Source organism: Amia ocellicauda, chromosome 11 (genome assembly GCF_036373705.1).
Source record: "Amia ocellicauda isolate fAmiCal2 chromosome 11, fAmiCal2.hap1, whole genome shotgun sequence".
NCBI classification, from domain to species: Eukaryota; Metazoa; Chordata; class Actinopteri; order Amiiformes; family Amiidae; genus Amia; species Amia ocellicauda.
Window position 1 is genome coordinate 7252733 of NC_089860.1, and position 20549 is coordinate 7273281.

General features: G+C 38.2%; 1 protein-coding gene across 1 annotated transcript in view; it reads right to left on the minus strand.

Annotated features, from left to right (window-relative positions):
• Positions 1–20549, minus strand: part of htr4 (5-hydroxytryptamine receptor 4) — a 143011-nt gene that overhangs the window by 76445 nt on the left and 46017 nt on the right. The window contains exons 3-4 of the mRNA XM_066716490.1: positions 13191–13337; positions 7708–7908 (exon numbers count right to left, since the gene is read on the minus strand). Coding sequence (XP_066572587.1) covers positions 7708–7908; positions 13191–13337 — 348 coding nt within the window. The remainder of the gene's footprint in view (positions 1–7707; positions 7909–13190; positions 13338–20549) is intronic.

A 20549-nucleotide genomic window follows, 5' to 3' on the forward strand; every position in this document is an offset into this window, starting at 1 on the left:
ATGCCTATCCTTTAAAAACTTTGGATCCTGAAGAATGCACTAATACCTGAGCTGTATAGCAACCACCAGTACTAAATAAATAACCAGCAGGGGCTTTTAACAATGTGCATTCTCTCGCTCTTCTTCCTGTAGTCCTGCCAGAAAAGCAGAGTGGCTGTATTTAGATGTCCGTGTTAAATGCATTACTGTTTTTCTAGCAGGTTGTCCTGGCTATTTCTGGGCCCATTCACTCCGATTCATTCACTGTCTGCTACACAAAGTGAAGTGGGTCTACGGCCTCCAGCTTTTAATGACTCTGTGCTTCTTTCGCTTCCGACTACCATCCATCTGAAAAGAACAGCATCAGCTCCAAATCTCAAGTCTCTGCCCCGTCTACTGCAAATGCTCCTGGAGGACACATGAACTTTTCCAGTCTCAACCCAAACTTCAGTTTGATTAACAACTTACATGCCTTTCATCTACAACACCCTATACAAAAAAAAAAATCGAAATCGCAGTTGATACAAAGCAAGGTAGAAATTCTGACATCACCGTTTCATGAACAATAGCAAGGATACTAGAATCCTAGGATACACATTTGAGATCCTGCTTGTGAATTAGTGCCTATTGATTAATAGCTTAGTGTGATTTAGAGAGGAAGCTGACTAGCCTTTAACTTCCCATTTCCACAATGAAAATTCAATAGGTGATCACGTGTTTTACAGCATTGCCAACCTCTATTGGGAAAACTTAACAGCAGGTCTTTAAACGTTAGCAGGGCTGACATTTCTCTGTGCTTCTGCGTGGAAGGGGTTGGCTCTGGAACACGTCAGGGGTTCAAGTAAATGGGAGCTTCACCTGCAAATTCCTCATGTGGTAACAAAACAACTTAACCCAGTTGACTTGATGGTGTACAAGGCTGATATTTATAAAAGGTGTAGGAGAACTGGGGGTATGGAAGCCACCCCAATTGTGTTTTGTTTCCATATTCTGCAATATGGAGAAGTTCAGCACAAGCAAACGAGATGAGCAACACTGCCCTTTTACTTCTCACCATTTGTTATGTTCTCAAGGAATTAAGTACATGATGATTAGTCAGAAAAGAACTGCCATGGGCACAAGCACCTTAGAGAGGCAGCAAGTACAATTTTAGCCTAATCTTAGAACTCAATCTGGCTCCAAAGATTTGACATTTTCAGATGTAGTCACAGCTTCTCTTGCAGCCGATCAGATGTGCAGAGCTGCCGGTTTCAGGTGCAGAATGACCTTTAAATCTCAGATAACGGAGTGCCCCTAATCCAAAGCTCAGGATTTGGGCATTGATTCCACACCGGATAAGACATGGACCCATCCAGCGCTTGCATTGTGACCATGAGGCCTGATAAAGCCCTTTCTTTATTTACAGTGACAGGTACAGAACAAGCGGCTGAAAGGCTGAAACTATAGAAACGAAGAAATCAATAGTGGCGCTCAAGAACTCCTCTACTTCTAAATCACATAAATATCTTCATCATCATCACAATAATCTTCACCATCACCATTGTCATCATCTCTCTTGCTGTGACTTCAGGTAAAAGTAAAGCAGTCTATAGGAAGCCCACGCAATGAATGAATCCTCTGGCACACAAATGAAAAACACAACAGGGAAACAAACGTCAATTCCACTACTATCATTCAAGTATGAGATGTATTCCTAGTCATGCCCGCTGTACACAGCACTTCAGGACTCTCCCAACAGGTCATTCTCCATGAGAGGGGAGAGGTTAAGTGGGGACAATTGATTTTCCATTTCCCGCTGCTTGCCAATCTCCAGCTGAATTGGTTCGCATTGTTAGTTGATACAACACACTAATTCAACAACTCACTGAAACCTCAATGAGGTGATTCACTGCCTCTTTTCAGATAAGTTTTTGTTTTTAGTTTATTTTTATGCATTGATTGATTGATTGATTGATTGATTTTTAAGTGCAGAACTTCGAAATAGAAGAATGTAGATTAGAACACTGAAAGCAAAGCAAAGCAAAGCAAACTCACAAACACACAAATACACACACACACACACACACAGATCTCAAGCTCACCATGTGGGACAAAAGATACATTCCATCCATAAAACAGAGAAACACACACAAAGGATGATTATCAACGTTTTTAGCAGCAGTGCATGGATGTGCTAAATTGATGATAAGTGAGAAAAAAAAAAAAAACAGCTCTGGAAATAAGTCTGACAGTGTACAACCCCCCTGCAATTGCTTGGAAGACTATAGACAGGCATATTCAAAAGCAATATTTTTGCCTTTTCTTCACCACATTTATTTAAATATTTCTTTAAACACTACAGGATTAAAATTGTAATCGGCAGGTCACTGTGAAGCCAGAACTCCAACTGAATTTATTTATACCTTCAAGCAGAGGACTCTTCAATCACCAGGCAGTATTTATGCTTTGCTTCTCCCAAAGCAATTCATCCAGGGAATTAAGCCTGCATTAAAGCTGGAAAGCAATGACAGAAATATGGAAAGCCAGAGTTGTCCAGAGAGAAGTCAGCTGGCGACCGCTCTGAACTGAGCTGAAATTAAGTGCCACAACTAATAATTTAGTGTTGTGTGTCACATAACTGTCAGGAAGTGATTTTCCTTCATAACGTGTATTCCCCTCCTTGCTTCACACAAACAGCGAATAGGTTTGTAAAAGCCAGGGTAGGAAAACAGGGCTGCATGACTGTAATAATTGTCTAACAAGCCATTAAGCTTGGCGCTGTTAAAAAGTGCAAATTAAAAGCACAGAATTCAATAAAAGACCAAAAAAAAAAAAAACTGTTTATGGAAACCTGCCACAATAGAATGAGTAACCCACTGTACATCTACCTAGTATTATAGTCTTCACCCTAAAATCTTTGACCCTTAAATGCATTAAGTCCATCTAGCAGAAAAGGTGCACTCTGTTTTGTGATTGGCATTTTGCCTGACCGGAACAAACAATAGCTTAGTTATCTTTCAAGTCGAGAAAACTTCCCAAAGGGGAATGGGACATTGCACAGTACAGCGCACAGCCATTCTGCCTCTTTGTGCTGTTCACCAAGAACTCCCATCTGACCTGTGAGCAAAAAGCCTTTTTCTGTCTTAATACTGTATTAATATTAATTCAGTACAATAAGATTACTTGCGATTAGCTGGCAAAGCACTGGACTAAATATTTAATACCTTGTGTATTATTAATTTAATTCCTCCATTACATGGGGTGTGCAGTTTGTTAGCTTTCATTTTGTATTATTGTTACACGTGTATATATACATATCTGTATCTGTATAGTGCTGTAAAAAAACCTTGTATTCCAGAGTTTTTACAGTACATTTTATGGTACATCCTGGTGCAACTCAGTGCAGAACAGTGTACCGCAGTGCACCCTGGTAACGAACCAATACAGACCCAAGGCAGTACTGTAAAATTCAGATGGTTGCATTGGATACTCTGTTTTTTGTGATCTACCAGCGCAGACACCTCCCGCTGCCTGCACCTGACGTTGTGGTGATGTGTTTCAGTAGTTGGAGTGCCAAATACCATCCTGGTGCCACACAGTGCAGTCTCTACGGTTATTAGAATAGTTCATGGTCACATGCACCTCTGCACACGATGCACCCTCTGGTGCAGCAGTTTGATACTACAGGCCTTGTATTGCTTCTAATTTGAGATTTATAAAGCTGTAAATACAGTATATAAGATATATACCTTTATCCCATAATTATTGTGGTTCTTGTATGTTTTAGCATTATAACTAACACACAGACTATAGAATATGCTTATATGTCATAAAATATATATTCTTCTGGCATAGGCATATCTATTGGTCACTGCTGTACTGTTTAACCCTCACATCAACGGGGGTTTCCTTAGGTGAAGCTGTGCGCCGTGGTTCTAACCCAGCAAGCATGAGTCAACAGACTCCAGCCATTTCTTCATATGGTCTATAGTCTGCGGATGCAGCTTCAGTCTGGGCATTGCTTCTCCAGCGCTGCCACTTCTGTTCTTGATTTATCCTGTCTGCCAGCCTCTGTCTACACATCCTGTGAATTGCTCCCTCCCTTGCCTGAATGTTGTTCCAGTTGAGCGTGGCCTTTGGCCCCTATTCCTTATCATGTTTTCAGGTGAGCATGGCCTTGTAGCCCTTGCTACTGATTTAGTCTCACTGCTGGTGCGCAGGCACCTGTAATTCCATGCTTCCCATTCCCTGCTTCTGTTGTTTTCACTTCCCAGTAGAGCTTGGCCTTGTGGCCCCTGCTCCTGGTTTGATTGATTCTTGGTATGCGGGTCTCTGGTGGTTCCCTACTACCCCCCCCCGCCATTTAATTTTCTTGTTTTCTTGTGTTTAGGTCAAGGCCTCATCTCCATGTAGGCTGTTGCCTCAGAGTTGGCTTCCTTATGCTTTGCTGCTGCCCTCCCTCGCGACGACTTGGGCACACAGTATCCCATCCCCCTGGGTAATATTCTTGACTTATGATGATAGGCTGAGAATGCAACCCTGCTCACCTGAAAAAGATAATACAATCCAAAGGCGGCAAGATCCCACATGCTCCTGCAAAAGATACTGAAAAGCAGCGCACTGTACTAGTTAAAGCAGGCAGGGGGAGGGTCTGTCTGAGTGACAGTGCACAGTGGCTTATAGGCAGATTTCTTAGAACATATGTTCCTGAGTTCCCCATGGTAACTGGCAATGTCCCATCCCCCTTTGGTTAGTATTGTCTTTTTCAGATAACCGGGGTTGCCTTCGGAAACTATCAATATAAAACAACGACTTTATAGTTTAGCAATAAGACAAAGTTATCACATCCTCTCCACATTTTAGATTCCCACCTGTTTTTGTAACTGCAAAATATACACTTTTCTCATATGCACACACACTTTAGGCACTAAAAGAAAACACAGTAGCTGCTGTTGTATCCAAGTAAGCATTCACAGTACTGTCAGCTGTACTAAGACAAGCCATTTTATTTTGGGCCCAGTTGGTATCCCTCTACCTCTCTCTTTACATGTGTCCCTCTGACCTCATGAAGTGAGCAGTCTGTTAAAAGGCTCTATCCATAACTGGCAGCACAGAAGAGACTTAAAAAAGCTAAGTGAGCGAGCTCAATGCTCCAAGCACATCTGCTGCAAATCTCATTCTGTAGCCAGCAACTCCGCCCTAATGCTCTGTAATACAAATACTGTAAAAAATAAATGCATATAAAGCTGGGGGGGAGGTGTACTGGCTGATAGCCCAGTTTCAGTGAGGGAAACATAAAACAAATCTTATTCAAAGACAATGCTTGGAAAAAATCAACAAATCCCCTGGTGATAAGAAAATGGTATAAACAAAGACAGAAAGAAAAAATAATTAAATAAGTAGTAAAATCACATATGTTTCAGTTGTCAGTTAACTATCTTTATTATTAATTTGTTTGTTTATATCGTCACTCAATGTTTTCACTAGTGAGAAACTAAAAAGGATCATATCAACACAACAGTCGATTGCTACGCAGCTGCCAGCATGCACTGGGCATGGCAGTCAAGTATTCCTGGAGGTTTCAACCCTTGTGAACAGGGCTTAAGCTAGGTATCTTAATGCAAACAACACCCTTAATGACCTTCTTAACCTTTAAAGACCTACTTAGCACCTACTGTTCAGGTAACTGTAATGCTACACATTTCTACCACATTCAAATCACAGCAGCGTTTAATATGAACTGTGCTGGGATATAAAACCCCAAAACAAAAAAACACAGCTCGACTTGATACTAGATCTAACAATAGAGAAGAAAGCTTAATTATGAACAAGAAATAAAAGATTCTACCCTTGTGTTGTTGTCAGTTCCTATGACGTGATGTGAGGCAATTAATTTGGACTAGTACACAAATGTATAACTCATGTCCTTGGTAATCCCTGTGGAGCCAAGGCTTTCATCCAGCAAACCACGATTATTTTAAAATCTACACTACTTGAAGTACAAAACACTAAAATACCCACCTTTTCTCTCTTGACATTGGAGACTTGTATATGCCACATCAATTATATCACAAATAAATAGCTGTCTGCTATCAAAATCCTGGGCCAGAACCCTCTTTGATTGGGGTACACGCTGGAATTTGTAATGATTCGGTTTGGCATTTCACACACATTTTCAGTAGGAATCATTTTAGCTGACAGGAGAATTAAAAAACAAATGCATTTCATCTGGGTTCACCTGGGGGGGATAAAGCATTGGACTAATACGGTAAAGTTCTATGTGAGTGGTATATATTTATCAAGAAGCACACATCAGTCTGATATAATAATGAAAGAAAAGACTCATCCACTTCAGCTTTCAACACCCAAGCACAAGAATTAACAAAGGATGAGGGCTCTGGCATTTACTGTACTGCAGAAGCTGATTATATGTGACTGATAGGACCCTGTAATGCTCAGCAATTATGACAAAGAAAGAGATATTAAATTAACTGTGATGCACTCCTTGTGTGAATGGCAATCACCATTTTTCTAATTGCTATGCATAATGAGCTTAAACAATTATTTCCCAAAACAACTCCTTCGGTCACAGTGCATATAGCTGTTCCATACTAATTGTCTCATCAAAAGCTACAGTGTACCTTCGAATTGGTTTAGATTTTCTTCAAAGACTCCAAACTCCCAAACCCATGCTTTTGCAAGCTTTGACAAATAAAAATGTGAAGTAAACAACACAGGATAATAATGTGGACAAAGCAAATGTTATGTTAATTTGGCTGAGTCTACAAAAAACCTCCTTTATTTACAAAAAAAAAAAAAAAAGTATACAAGAACTTCACTGGTATTTGGTTTTAAAATTCTGAATTATTAAATACATTTTGTAATGCCAAAACCTTGGATAAATGCCTTGTTTATTTTTGTTAGTTTTTTATTCATAAACTCTACTAGCCATATGAATAAAAGTAGGTCGTATCTATTTATGATTATGGAGGAAAAAGCAATGCACATAAAGTATTGCTTTTGCATTCCATCTAAATGCTAATTAATCATTCATTGATAGTAAAGGTTATATTCTGCATAAATCATGATCATCATCAAAGTCAGAACAATTAATAATAATATTTCTAACCTGCATCTAGCATTGCCATATATAAGGAATGTTATATTGTTTTTGCATTTGTTGGAAGTGTGCATCTCTAACTAACAGATGAAAACATTGTGCAAGCTTAAATTTATATGCCAGCTTAGTTAAAATCAGTTACTCCAAAATTCTTGCAGGGTTCTAAACAGAGTCTAAAAAACATTTCAGATTGGCAACATTATCAAAATATAGCTGGAAAGCTTTGTACTACAGACACCTGCTGTCCAGAATGACCAGTGTATATAGATGCCACGTAAAAACTCGCTAATGGATAGATCCTACTTAGGCAGAAATGTTGCTAGATTGACTGACAGGTAAGAGGTTGTGAGATTAAATCCCCTGCCCAGCAGGCATGGGAAACAGTCCAATTGTCACAGCATTCAGCCATTCAAAATCCTGAATGAGATTGATCACCCCCCGCCAAGACTCCCTGATGCTCAGCAAAGAAATAAACACATGGAGGGAATTGCTGTTCATGGTTTGATTAGCTATTAAAAAATAAAACAAACACAAGAGCTCATTTCGCAACTCTCTCTTGGGTTCTGAGGTTTATCTCGTCTATGTTAATCTTCATTTGTGTGAGCTGGGGAGCATGTGGGTGCGCTGACCTGTCCAGAGAGATGCAGCAGAGATGCAGGATGGAGGCGGTGGTCAGGAGCACATCCAGAGAGGTCCTCACCAGACAGAAAGTCTCTCCATAATTCCAGTTCTGGTGGATCAGCTCAATAGCACCAAAGGGCATCACCAGTACTGAGACCAGCAGGTCTGCAAAGGCCAGCGACACGATGAAGTAGTTGGTCTTGATTTTCCTACAACCAAATCGAAACATAAATATGAATCAGAATCTGTGAAGTGCCTCCAGAGGCATGGAACAATATGAGCCTCCATTACCCCATTAAGAAATTTCCATTTGCTTTTTCAATTCATTGCACTTTATATTACCAACAGCATTTCAGTGGGGAATTGGTGCGGTTCCTAAAATGATGGTTTTATGGTTTTATATGTCTTTATGTTTTGCTTATAATAATTATGTAAGGTATATTTTCTCTATATAAGCAATGTTTAACACTTTCAAATTTAAAACTCACCCGATAATGGCTAATATCAAAAGTTGACGTGTGCTATTTCAGGGATTCAGGATGTGTCATAACTTCCTGGATTGAGGAAACACAGCAGAAAAACTACAGAAGCACTGCATTTGCCCTCCCCATGACAACTCGACTCATTACGTTCAGTGCTGCTTTAGCGTTAACATCTTACCCATCAATAATAATAATAATAATAATAATAAATAATAATAATAATAATAATAATAATAATTAGATTTTTCATTTCACTCAAACTCAGCACTGTAAAAAGAAAATAAACAAAACAAACAAGCAAAACAAAAAACGAATACGGTCATATTGTAGTCATATTTTTGCATAATCCATAACTAACATGATTGTCGTGGCTCAGATTATTATAATTTATACTGTGGCGACTCGAGTCATTATTGTTATCAAGTCAACTAAGTGTTAGGATTTCATGGTTTACTCCTTGATAGTAATTGTAGTTTTCGTAGAAAGCATAATTGTTTCTGTGTCCATGGCTGAGTGAAAAACAGTTATTCTTTTCTCCTTTACAACAACAGAGATCAATGCACAGTACAGATCATTTGTGCAAGAAAACAATCCCACATTCAAAGAGATGAAAAAATCTGCAATCTGCAGTGATCACTTTGATCACAGTACAAAGTATGGCAACATATGTTAAGTGCATGATTTTCAGAATCAGATGTGTTTGCAAAGTAAATTGTATCTTTTTTCCCCAAGTACAATCTAATATAAAGTTTTGTCTAAACTGAAACAAAAATATTCACTGCTGTAGAACAAAAACCACACAATGAACAAGTACCTAGATACTGAATTTATTTGTTTATATGTTAACACAATTGGTAGTTTATATCTTCCACTCCGCATATGTTTCCACATTAAAATAATAACCAGAAGAAAATGATCTGAAAACAATACCTTGTCACAAAATGCAATACCCATTTTATAGTAAGCTGTAAACACATTTTTGGAGATGGCACCTAACAGTGCCCTCTGTAATGCAGATGTGACACACAGATTGCTTTTTAATATTTTAATATTTATTTTGGAAAGAAAATGTTGAGGTTTTTTTTATTCCAATTTTCTTCAGCTACTGCAAACAACCTCAGTCCTTGGGAAAGGTCACTGAAACCTATGATACAGTTCATGCTCAGCATATAATTGTCTTTTTTTACGTTTTACATTAAGTAGAACTTTATTAGGCAGTGTAAAGTATGGAAAAGTCGGATGATAACTGGTACCTTACCAGGTGGCGATATATTGATTTCAGCTTCCATACTTCAAAGACACACCAAGTGAAAGATTGTGATTAACTGTGTGCGTTTCTATTTCTATTTTTAAATTAAGAATCTGAACTTTTGTACATGTATATATTTTCCATTTCTCCAGAACTGCTACAAGTTTACAAAAGACCCTTTTCCTTCCCCAGCTGGTGAAAGATATACAGAAGCTCTACATTTTTGTCCAGATGTCATGTGTGGAAATATTCTATGGATGAATTAATTGTTTTCATCACACAATTATATATTTTTTCTTTTCATGGAATGCGGATATGGTTAATAAATTAAAATGTAATTCACCTTATTCCTGATGACATATGCACTTTCATGAAGCAGCATTTTTTCCTGGAATCTGGGATTTTATTTAAAGAATCTGAATCCATGGATACACATCCATATTTTAGTAGTTTTTATTCTTATTATATAAAAAGTGCCCAACTCCATGCACAAATGGCCAACAGAGAGCTGAAATACTCTGTTGTCTTTCTTAACTAATACTGTATGAAGAATCTCAGAAGCATAATCTTTCGGTAAATTGTTTTTTTTTTATTTGAGTCATTTGATGAGATCTTAATCTGATATCTAGCACTAGATGTGTTACCAAAATGCATTTAATAATCCTAACATTTCATAGACTCGGTGTTCCAGGAACTATATGTGATTTTGGAGGACAGAGCGCCCAATCTTTCGCCCACGCCAGCACACCTTTCCTCCACTTTTGACAGACCAGTAAATGAGGAGGTAGTAAGAAGGAAGAAATCACGTTTCAGTACGGTCAGGGACTTGACAAAGACAAATCTCATTAATATAACGTTTTGGGGAAACAGAATAATAACAAAAATCTAAAACGCGACAATCATGTTAGTTATGGATTATGCAAAAATATTACTATATAATAAATAATTTTAAAGCTAAATTGATTTTTTTTTTTTTTAATTTGGGTTTGGGTGATTTGGAAGGAAAAATCACATTATTGTTATTATTGATGAGTAAGATGTTAATGCTAAAGCTACACTGAATGTAATAAGTCAAGTTGTGGTGCTTCTGTAGTTTTTCTGCTGTGTTTCCTCAATCCAGGAACTTATGACATGACATCCTGAAACCCTAAAATAGCACACGTTGATTTTTGACATCCGCTATTATCTGGTGAGTTTTAAATTAGTAAGTGTTAAACATTGCTTATATGACAGAATCAAACTAGAAAAATAACATTAACTGCAACACATGAAGACACATAAAACAATTATTTTAGGAACTGTGCCAGTTCCCCTTTAGTGTTGACCACACTGCAATCGATTACATTTCTGTATCCTTGTCTCACGGGCGCTGCTTCCATTGATCTAAATCAAGAAGCCTACCTTTTTTCCTCCTTTCCTTATATTGGTTGGATAATGCAAATCTTGCAGGAGATACATTCATAATACTTTTACCACCTGTTTTTCCTAATGAGGAAAAAAATATAGAGATTTGGGAAAGTGTTACATGAATTGCCACAATGCTAATGCTAAAAGTTCTTGAAATTATGCATTTGATGTTCCTCTTTTAAAAATGACAGGTAAACATTACAAGATGTTAAAGTGATGAATGTGGGCCAAGGGCCGAGAACAAATCAAAATTGTATCTCTTCCACTTTTGTCAATATTGTCAATTACATGTCTTATTCTTGACTACTTTTTCGAATATTTCTTCTACTCAATGAAAACTATTGGGATTCTAATATGTGACTGATGGCTGGGTGAAAATTCTGATTTGGCCTGGGCAAATAAAATAACAATTAAAGTTTAAAGTAAAGGAATAAAAAAGTGGAGTAATTTGAACATAGACATCTTTAAAAAGTGTCTGACAAGCAGTGTAAATAGATTACTACCAATAGGTCTACTGCCAGTAGAGTCTTCTTACACCACCGATGGTATTTATTGACTTTTGTGCTCCACTGTAGGAAGGATAAACCACTGAAACCACAATCAATGGAAAGGACGATGAAGCTACATTAACTATCTTGTAAAGAAAAAAATGTGTTTTGTTTATTCTTCTGTGTATTAAATAACTGAATCTTGTGGAGAGACAAAATGAACACATTTTCAAGGTGGAATAGGGAATGTGCATCAATGACCAGGCAACATACAATACCAAAACTGAATCTGCAGCTGAGAATATTGTTATAGATCTGTCTTTCTCAGAGTGCTTACGTCACACATGAAGTGACAGAAACCAGGCAAAATTACTTTCAAGTCAACATTAACACTCACAATGGGTTTCCCATTAAGGTTTCAGTTTATTTTAAAGGAGCTTTGGATAATGGAAATTGTGATGCATTCAGACTTAATTAACTCTTCCGGGCTACAGATAATGCCTTCAAATGGATGCTTCAGTTTTCTGTTTGACCAACAGTGCCATTCCTGCATTAAAGGAAACCTTTACCGAAGCACACAATTCAACTTCTTTAAAACATACAGCAGTGGCAGATACAGCAGGATGCAACAGTACAGTCGGTACTGCTCACTACCTTATTTTACTTTGCCTACTTTACATTTACTTTTATATTGCCTGGTGTTGTAACAAAATCTCTGTTAAAGCACTGAGCTGTTAAAGTGCTCTATACGCCTTTAATTTAACCTGGATTTAATGGCTTTCACACCATGATGGTAGCCCAGTAACTGAAGGCTGTCCTATTCCTGTCCATAGAAGACAATATAATACTAGATCATTCCCTGTGAAAGTATACCTCTCTTTTTTTCTGTTTGATATTGGACACTTCCATCAATTCGATTGCTATGACAGTTTCTGTCAACTCAATGTTTACCAGTAGCAAGGTAACACAGTGGTGCGGGAGATTGCAATCGATATACATGCAGTGACTTCAGAGTACATGTAGGCCAGAAGAAACGTATATAGAAAGAAAAGCATTAAAAATAATAATCTTATTTTGATCAGGCATATTCTTAACAGTGTGCAAGGGAAAGATGAGATTTGGGTCTTTTTTGCTGGAGTTGTTCAGTACTGCTTGTACTGGAGATTCTGTTATACAAGTAATTCTCCCCCAAAATGCCACGATTCACACTCAACTCCCAAATAAAGGCTGTGAATTAAAAACACTGAAGAAGTTGGTCTTTTTTAATCAATGAAAATATCTCACAGCGAGGCTAGGCTGTGCTGCGCCTTTGTTGCGCTCTGCAACTTTGCCTACCGAGGGGGAGGAAAGTTGAGTACACTGAGGTGTAGCTTATGGAGGGAAAAAAAAATTGGCATGAGAGGCATTTCACTCTAGTCATTGAATAGAAACCTAAAAGGATGAATTAAAGATTTGGAGAGGAAATAAGGAGAGTGGAAGACTTTGGCATCTCTCAGAGCAGCCTTGAAATAGACCGTAAAAGCATAGTGTGTGGGGAATAGCTCATTAAAGAATAACAAGAGAGCTGCAATTAAAACGGAGGCCTCTTTTAAAACTGTGTTGTGTCAGAATCGTTACACTCAGTTACAGTTCACAGAACTCCTGGGGCTTTAAGAACAAGTTCAGTCATGTTTTCCCTTATGGATGTTCACCGTGGTACTTTTGCACGATATGTTTGCACCAGTTTTCCTCTTTATCTGATAGTATTTTTCTGCCCTTCCCTGTCGTAAAAATTCTATGTTGGACAACGGTGCCGATTTACAAGGTCAGGGGGATGTGAGGAAAGAGACCCAGGGGGCTTTGTTGCATGTGTGGAGGCCACTCACCTCAATTGCCGGTCCTTGCAGACAGCCACCATGACCAGGAGGTTGCCCAGGACAGTCATGAGCATTACCAGCGACAGGAAGGTGATGAGGACGATGCGCTCCGGCCCACTGTAACTGGAGAGAGCGTGGGACTGCTCCACCGGAACACTGCACAGAGAGAGAGGGATAGAGAGAGGGAGGAACAGCTGTTTGCAAACAAGGTTTTACAAGGTTTCGATCAGCACTTATGAAAAGGAAGTCGATAGGGTTATGTGCAGGTCACCGCCCACTTGTCTTAGCTTCGCAATACTAAGCCACGCGACAGTAGCGGTTTAAGAGCCCAGATTTCTCACACGGGACACACCTGCTTATTGTGAAATGTCTCAATAACAAAGGTCAGGCTTTTGCATGAACATCCACACATGGCAGAGCTTGATAAGGCATAAACAGGTAAGTGTGTGTGCCCTCTCTCATGTGCAGGCTTGGCATTGTGTCTGAGTTGCACAATGCCTATCAAGGCAGGTCATTTCAATATGGATCATACATACTTAAACAAAAAATAATAAAGAAGAAGAAGAAAAAGAAGAAGAGAGTTGAAGTCAATCACAAACATTACTGAACCTGAATGACACAAAGACACAGAGGATACACAGTCAAACATTAGTATTCTTGTGAGAAGTCCCTGAGTGATAAGAATTTAGGGCTCTTAGGTTCCAGGGTGAACGTTCTGAAGGGCTCACAGCCGAGTTTGAGCTTTAAAACAAAAATTCTATACTGGACAATGGTGCTGATATGCTTAATATTAGGCGTTTGCATGCTCATTAATAAGGTCAGGCTGACTGAGGAATGAGAATGGATTTTAGTGCTGCTGTTCGGTTTGGAATAGACTTCTTTCTGGTTCATTAAGTTTATAGCACTCTGGGGCTATGCTGTGGTTGATTAGGTGGACAGTGATAGCAGAATGGTTGGCTTTTATTGTTGCTTACACAAACAACAGTGCTGTGCTGCGATGTAAAACACCCAGCATTTACTTTCCATACATATATTTATATCATTTAGCTCCCTAATTAGTTAGAGGAGTTCATGCTTGGACAAGTAGGAACTGGTAAAATATATATTTTGTAATATGATTTAGGCTATAACATTCTTCCTCTTGTTACCAAGGCTAATTGGCTCTTCACAATGGCTGGATGCTCCACACACACAACTCATTATGGGAGCATTAAGAAAGATAATTACAATCAAGATGTTAAAATTTAATTACAGCTCCATCCCATTTTGTGATCTGTTGGTCGCAGCTCGACTAAAGGGCCCTTTTGTACGAACTCAATGTTCATAATGTAATTGCCTATTAAGGTTGAAATTCCATTCTGGTTCCATGTTGGCTCTCCTTTAATTGTTTTATTCTTCACGATTCTTCACATTTTTTAAGCAAAACCACCTAGCTGACGTTAAGAAAAAGTGTGCATACACAAGTATTTCTTGTTCATGCTAATTTGCTTAGATTGATTCATGTGTCCAAGACAACTCCCATTTTCAAAAGAACTGAACCAAAAACAATTGAGAGAACTAAAATCTTATACCAAAAATTCAAAAAGGGAGGTCATGTAATAAGATAGCAAAAACAGCAAAATGAGAAAGAGGAATACATTCATGCTTAAATAAGAAAGATGTAGTTTGATTAATGTTATAAGTCCTTGGGATCTTTGAGTCATATATATATATATATATATATATATATATATATATATATATATATATATATATATATATATGAGCCAATAAAAAAATAACAAATAATAAAATGAGAGACAAAGTTCTCACAAAGCGTTCTTTATCAGGGTTGGGATGCACTTACAAATTAAAACTGGAAAGATTTTAGAATATGATCGTGCCGTATTACAGTCTCTGGGTCAGTGGGTCACCTTCTTCAGTGCCAAAACTTCAAGTCAACACAGCTGGAGACAAACTCCCTAGACACCTACTAAGCAGAAGTCGTGAAGTGTGAAGGCAACAGGGGACACTTTCCTTTTCATTCTGTAGAGATTTGCTCTCTTCAAAAGTGGCAAAAGGAGGAAAAGAATGCTTAAGAGAACGTCTTCCTAACTGGAGAACTCAAGCAATTGAAATCCACCTTCATTTCCAAAACCACTGCCGAAATAGAAATTACCATTTTTTAGAGTACCTGCATTTTCTGACTTCCAACTTTTGGAAAATGGGTTCAGAAAAATAAGGGATTTATTTTTTGGGCATTGGAGCAACATTTTCTGAAATCCCAACCTGTAGGTCTAGTTCACTATTCCTGCATAAAAATATTAAATGAAACACAAACAAGCAAAGTCCTTTCATAGTCAACTGAGTCCTAGAATCACAGAGCTCTGTTTGCTTGACAGGACAGCATAATCACTGATATCTGACAAGACCCTTTTCAATTCATTGTAGCCGACACTTGGCGCGAGTTTCGGACATGTGGAGTGTAATTTAATCCTTGTTATTTTTAGGCCTGCTCCTAGAAGCACAAACTACAGCTTTGAAAGTAAAAAAGCATTGAAAGAACAACATTTACATTAGGACCTGCTCCCCAGTCATCCGGCATTAACTAGAAAATACTGTAACAAAGAGCGGACTAAGTCTCCTCTTACAAAGCAGTTGTAAAAACAGGCTGCAAGCTCTTCTACAATTTATATACATATACATTCCACAGAATAACACACTTCTATCTTTGGCTATCTTCTTCTAGTTTGCTCCAGCATTCATTTTCTGATTATTTAACTTCTAGTCGAATTAAAAAATTATGTATTCCTCTACCTATCTTCCCCACAACTCCTGTTTAAACTCGAACCCATATTGCATGTTCTTGTTATACCCAACAGACAACATTACATACACATATCTTGAAACAATGTGACAAGCATGAAATACTGCAGACGTGATGGTGGCTTACTTACAAAACGTAAACCTGTGATCTCGCTCAATTTGCAATGCAATGGGGTCTTATTTCCACCTCTGCTGTCACTCTTATTGAGCAGGGAGGGATTTTCCCCAGACACTGAAAAGAAATTAATGGCACAAGCTGCTTGTATAGACATTGATTAAGTTGGAAGGCTTCTTGTGAGCTGTATAGGGTTTACCCCGGTTATGTGTGTGGATTTTCATTGCAGTCCTCACGTGTTCTGAATATGTGTAAAGCAATTACAACCGATCAGTGTAATCACTCCTGGAGAATATTTGCAAATCCAAAACGCCTGTCAGTTTGAGTTGGGGGCCAGGTGAGGTGGTCTGGTCTCACTTATCAATGCTTATCAACATGGTTCTCTTTAAATTCACAGCGCAGCCGCCTTCTTAAACAGACATTAAATTGCTTTGTTGGGTTGATGGAAGGTTGCTGCTCTTAGGGTGATGACCCTGTGCTGCTTCCGTGACCCGTGTTAAATTCGGGAAAGTGGGGAGAGATTACTGTATAGAGACGAATGAGAGCTGTACCGCCACGGATTCTTAAGCTCCTTTATCGGTGTTCATCTCAGGGCCTTTTAGTCAAGATCCAAAAAACCACATTCGGATGTTCTGCTGCGTAAAAAACTTTTATGTTTCACTAGAGTTGCCCAAATTGATGAGGTTTCTACTAGAAATTACTTGTGTGACATTTCAGAACACCTGCCACAGCTATCTGGGTGCCACGTACCAGGCGCAAATATCTGTTTTCTGGACACATTTTTTGGGCACGCAATTACATCAAGAACTGCCGAAGTCTTTACTTCAGTCGTTGCAGGTGCCAACAACATATTAATCCTGGCAAAGTAGGAAACTGAAGCCAAGAAACCTATTTTTCCAACTGAAACTAGCACCTAAACAGATTAGATTTTTCTGTCTAGACTTGTGGGGGGTTTCCTGTCCATTTCACATTGTTCTCTCAGGGAGAAAATAGCCATCATTGCAGGACAGCAGGCATGATAGAGCTTTCACGAGGCATCGATGGGCTCTTTGTAATTGTAAACCATTTTGCTGTTATTTAACACTGGATGTTGATATGAACATGTGCCACACTCTTATTTGAAAGCTGGCAGTGTCAGTAAATAAAGACTAACTTTAAAAGCAAATAAAAAAGTGGGCTTCCATAAATCACAGTGTGTTGCTTTAATTATACCCATACCTATACTTTTCTCACTTTTATTTTCACATCCTGGTATTACTTTTGACATTCAAGTTCAATGCAATCACTTGCAGGTGTGCCTTTGTATTTGATGCGTTTCTGAAGGTTCTTGCAGCTGCTGGGGGAACACTGCCTTTGCATCTCAGTTTCCAGACAGAGGTTCCTTCAGTGATGATGAGCGATGTCACACAGACAGAGCCCTCATCAGAACATGAGCAATGAACAGAAGAATGACTGGTGCGTTAGGTAAAACCATTGACATCAATAAGGGATTTAAATTTGAATAACCTGTCTATTTGCACAATAAAGGAGAGCAAAGTATGAGTTTATCTATGCTGCTCATCATGCTTTACTGTCTAACTTATTGCATTAGGTTTATACTTTAACTTGCATTTGGAGAGTCCATTCTTATCAGTAATACACTACATAACTTACAAGAAAATGTGAATTTACTCCTGCACTTTTATGCAATGTAATTATAAAGTATACATTTTTATATGGTTTTAAGAACATAAGAACATAAGAAAGCTTATAGATGAGAGGAGGCCATTCGACCCATCATGCTCGTTTGGTGTCCATTAATAACTGAGTGATCCAAGGATCCTATCCAGTCTATTTTTAAATGTTCCCAAATGTTCAGCTTCAACCACATTGCTGGGGAGTCTGTTCCTGATTGCGACGACTCTCTGTGTGAAGAAGTGTCTCCTGTTTTCCATCTTGAATGCCTTGAAATATTTATGCAATATAATCAGCTTCTCGAGACAGGAATTATATACTGTTTTGAAAGGTTGAATTAGTTGTGCATAAGTAGCTTAATGATTAAGTTAAAAGTCTTGAAACAGCGATGTGTAATGCGTGTTATTTCCTCCATCTGATTGATTATTGTAATGAAGCAAATCCATTTACAATTTATGTCAAGCTTAAATTGAATGTAGACATCGATAAGACAATGCACCAGGGTCATTCAACTTTAATGTGCAACTTGCCAAGGTCAGACCTAAACTCTTGTGATATGGGGATATTGGGAATGACTTGTTTTTGTGTTTTAAACTATTGATTGAAGAAATTCTGTATCAAATGACTCAAGCAGATGCACTTTTTCAATCACACCTGAGAATGGATATCTGTCAGGCATAATAGATATTGTTTTACTGCATGGCTGTGCCATCATTGAACTTCAACAGTTATTAGCTTTCCTTCTCCAAATCACACAGCATACTAGACATATTGTAGATATTCCCTTGCAGCTTATTGCCCTAATTCCTCATTCTGTTTATTCAGTCTTTTTAAGCCCTTAATAGTTTAATTCCAAATTTTAACTCACAGTCTAGTTTTTATTTAGGTCAGTGAGCTTTCAGCATCACACAGCTCTCAGGATGGTAATGGAAGTTAAATGGAGGACCCACATATTTCAAAAGATGAAGGAGGAGGAACATTTTGTTTAGGGTGATATTTTTTGGCCATTATATTCTGCCAGCTTCTTCTCACTGTTTCTAGTTCAAATGCTCCTGCAACAGCTTGCTATGTACTGAAAATAAACACAGGTGCAGCTAGAATAGTCTATTTCCACATCACATGCAATCAAAATGCATTTCTTTTTCACAGGAAGCAAATGAGACATTAAATCGGAGAAGGTTTAAATAGTTTGAAATGGTTATGCTGAATAGAAACAGTTGAATGAAAGACACAACTCTACTATACTGGTAAAGCAGGGTATAAGAGTCTGACCTGAGTTCTACGTATTTGTCAGTCATGCAGCATACCCCAATAGAGTTGTTATTGCAAATTATGTATTGAACTATTTTGCCACAACAAAAACCTTTCCCTACACTCAAGGGAAGGTATACAAAATGAGCTAGCTTGCTTGAAGTGAGAATCAAACTTCTTATTATTTCCAGCTTAAAAGAGAAATCCTTTAGCACAATTTTATACATTTGAAGGTCTTCTCGTTCTGGACCTTGTAAAAATGCAGGGGTTCAGTGCAATTCTTAGATATGGATTGTCACTGCTACCGATGAATTGCAAGTTGAATTTTAGCCACACAGACTGTGCCCTAATTTACAGGGAATTATGCCGAGAACAATTATATGTGTCTTTTTCAAGGAAGTAATTTAATCTGACTGACAATGGGACATGAGGCCAAAGGGTCATATTACCCAATTTAAGAGAAATTCCAGAGCTTGAAATTATGATTTTCACACAACTCCCAAGAACATAAATTTAAACAGTAAATCTTCACTTTTTACAGTGGCTCTGAGATGTACAACAGTAATTTTTGCACTTTTGCTATTTTCTTGTGGATTATACAGTAATTTAGCCTACGTCCACTATTTGATCTCCTGTGATGTTGCCATACTTCGACAATATGTTACTACTAAACCAGCATTACATAATACCATGACTTCCCCATAGTACAAATGTGGAGAAATTGATGTACAAATGTAGCACTGTAAATCGCCAACAATTTCAATCTCCAACAATAAGCCAAGTGTTTTGTTGGTGCACTGTATCCCTTCATAGGAGAACAGAGATTCACATTTCTTACATTTCTATGCGATCTTCTCTTGAAATAAATACTTTGTCAAGTTCCTCAAGGCTACAAAACGTAACTAAATGGAAAACAACCTGCTTCATTCATTATTAATATATTAAAATTAGTACCTAAAGCAGTCATGGTCTAAACCAGGGGTTCCCAATGTCTGGTTATGTTGGGCCAATTTCCAGAGGTTGCATGGGATGGAGGGGTCACAATAGAAAATTAAAATCCAAATCATACCTTTTTATTTCCTATACATTTCTGTTAGGGAACATTTATGAACACTAATTGTTGTTTTATTATTTTCCCCCAAATTACATGTGCAATTTGTAACAGATTTTTTTCAGAATGTGAAAAAATATAGTAAAGGTTCAGAAAAGGGATGGTTGAAGGTTGGCTTTGGGGGGTTGCACCAAAGATCCTTGAGGGCCGCATTTGGCCCCCGGGCTGCACTTTGGCAACCCCTGGTATAAACATTTCAGGCCCTACATAGTGCAAACAGCTAAGCTTCTAAATACTACAGTGTTTCTGACTCATATTATGCTTGATATTGTGCCACACACTGTTCTTATTAATATGGAGGGCTCTCAAGAAAGACAAACTGTAATGCCCCTTTAAGGTAACAATGCATTCATATTACCCCACATCTCTTGTGGTCTATTGTATACCCCAATATATAATACACCAGTGACAG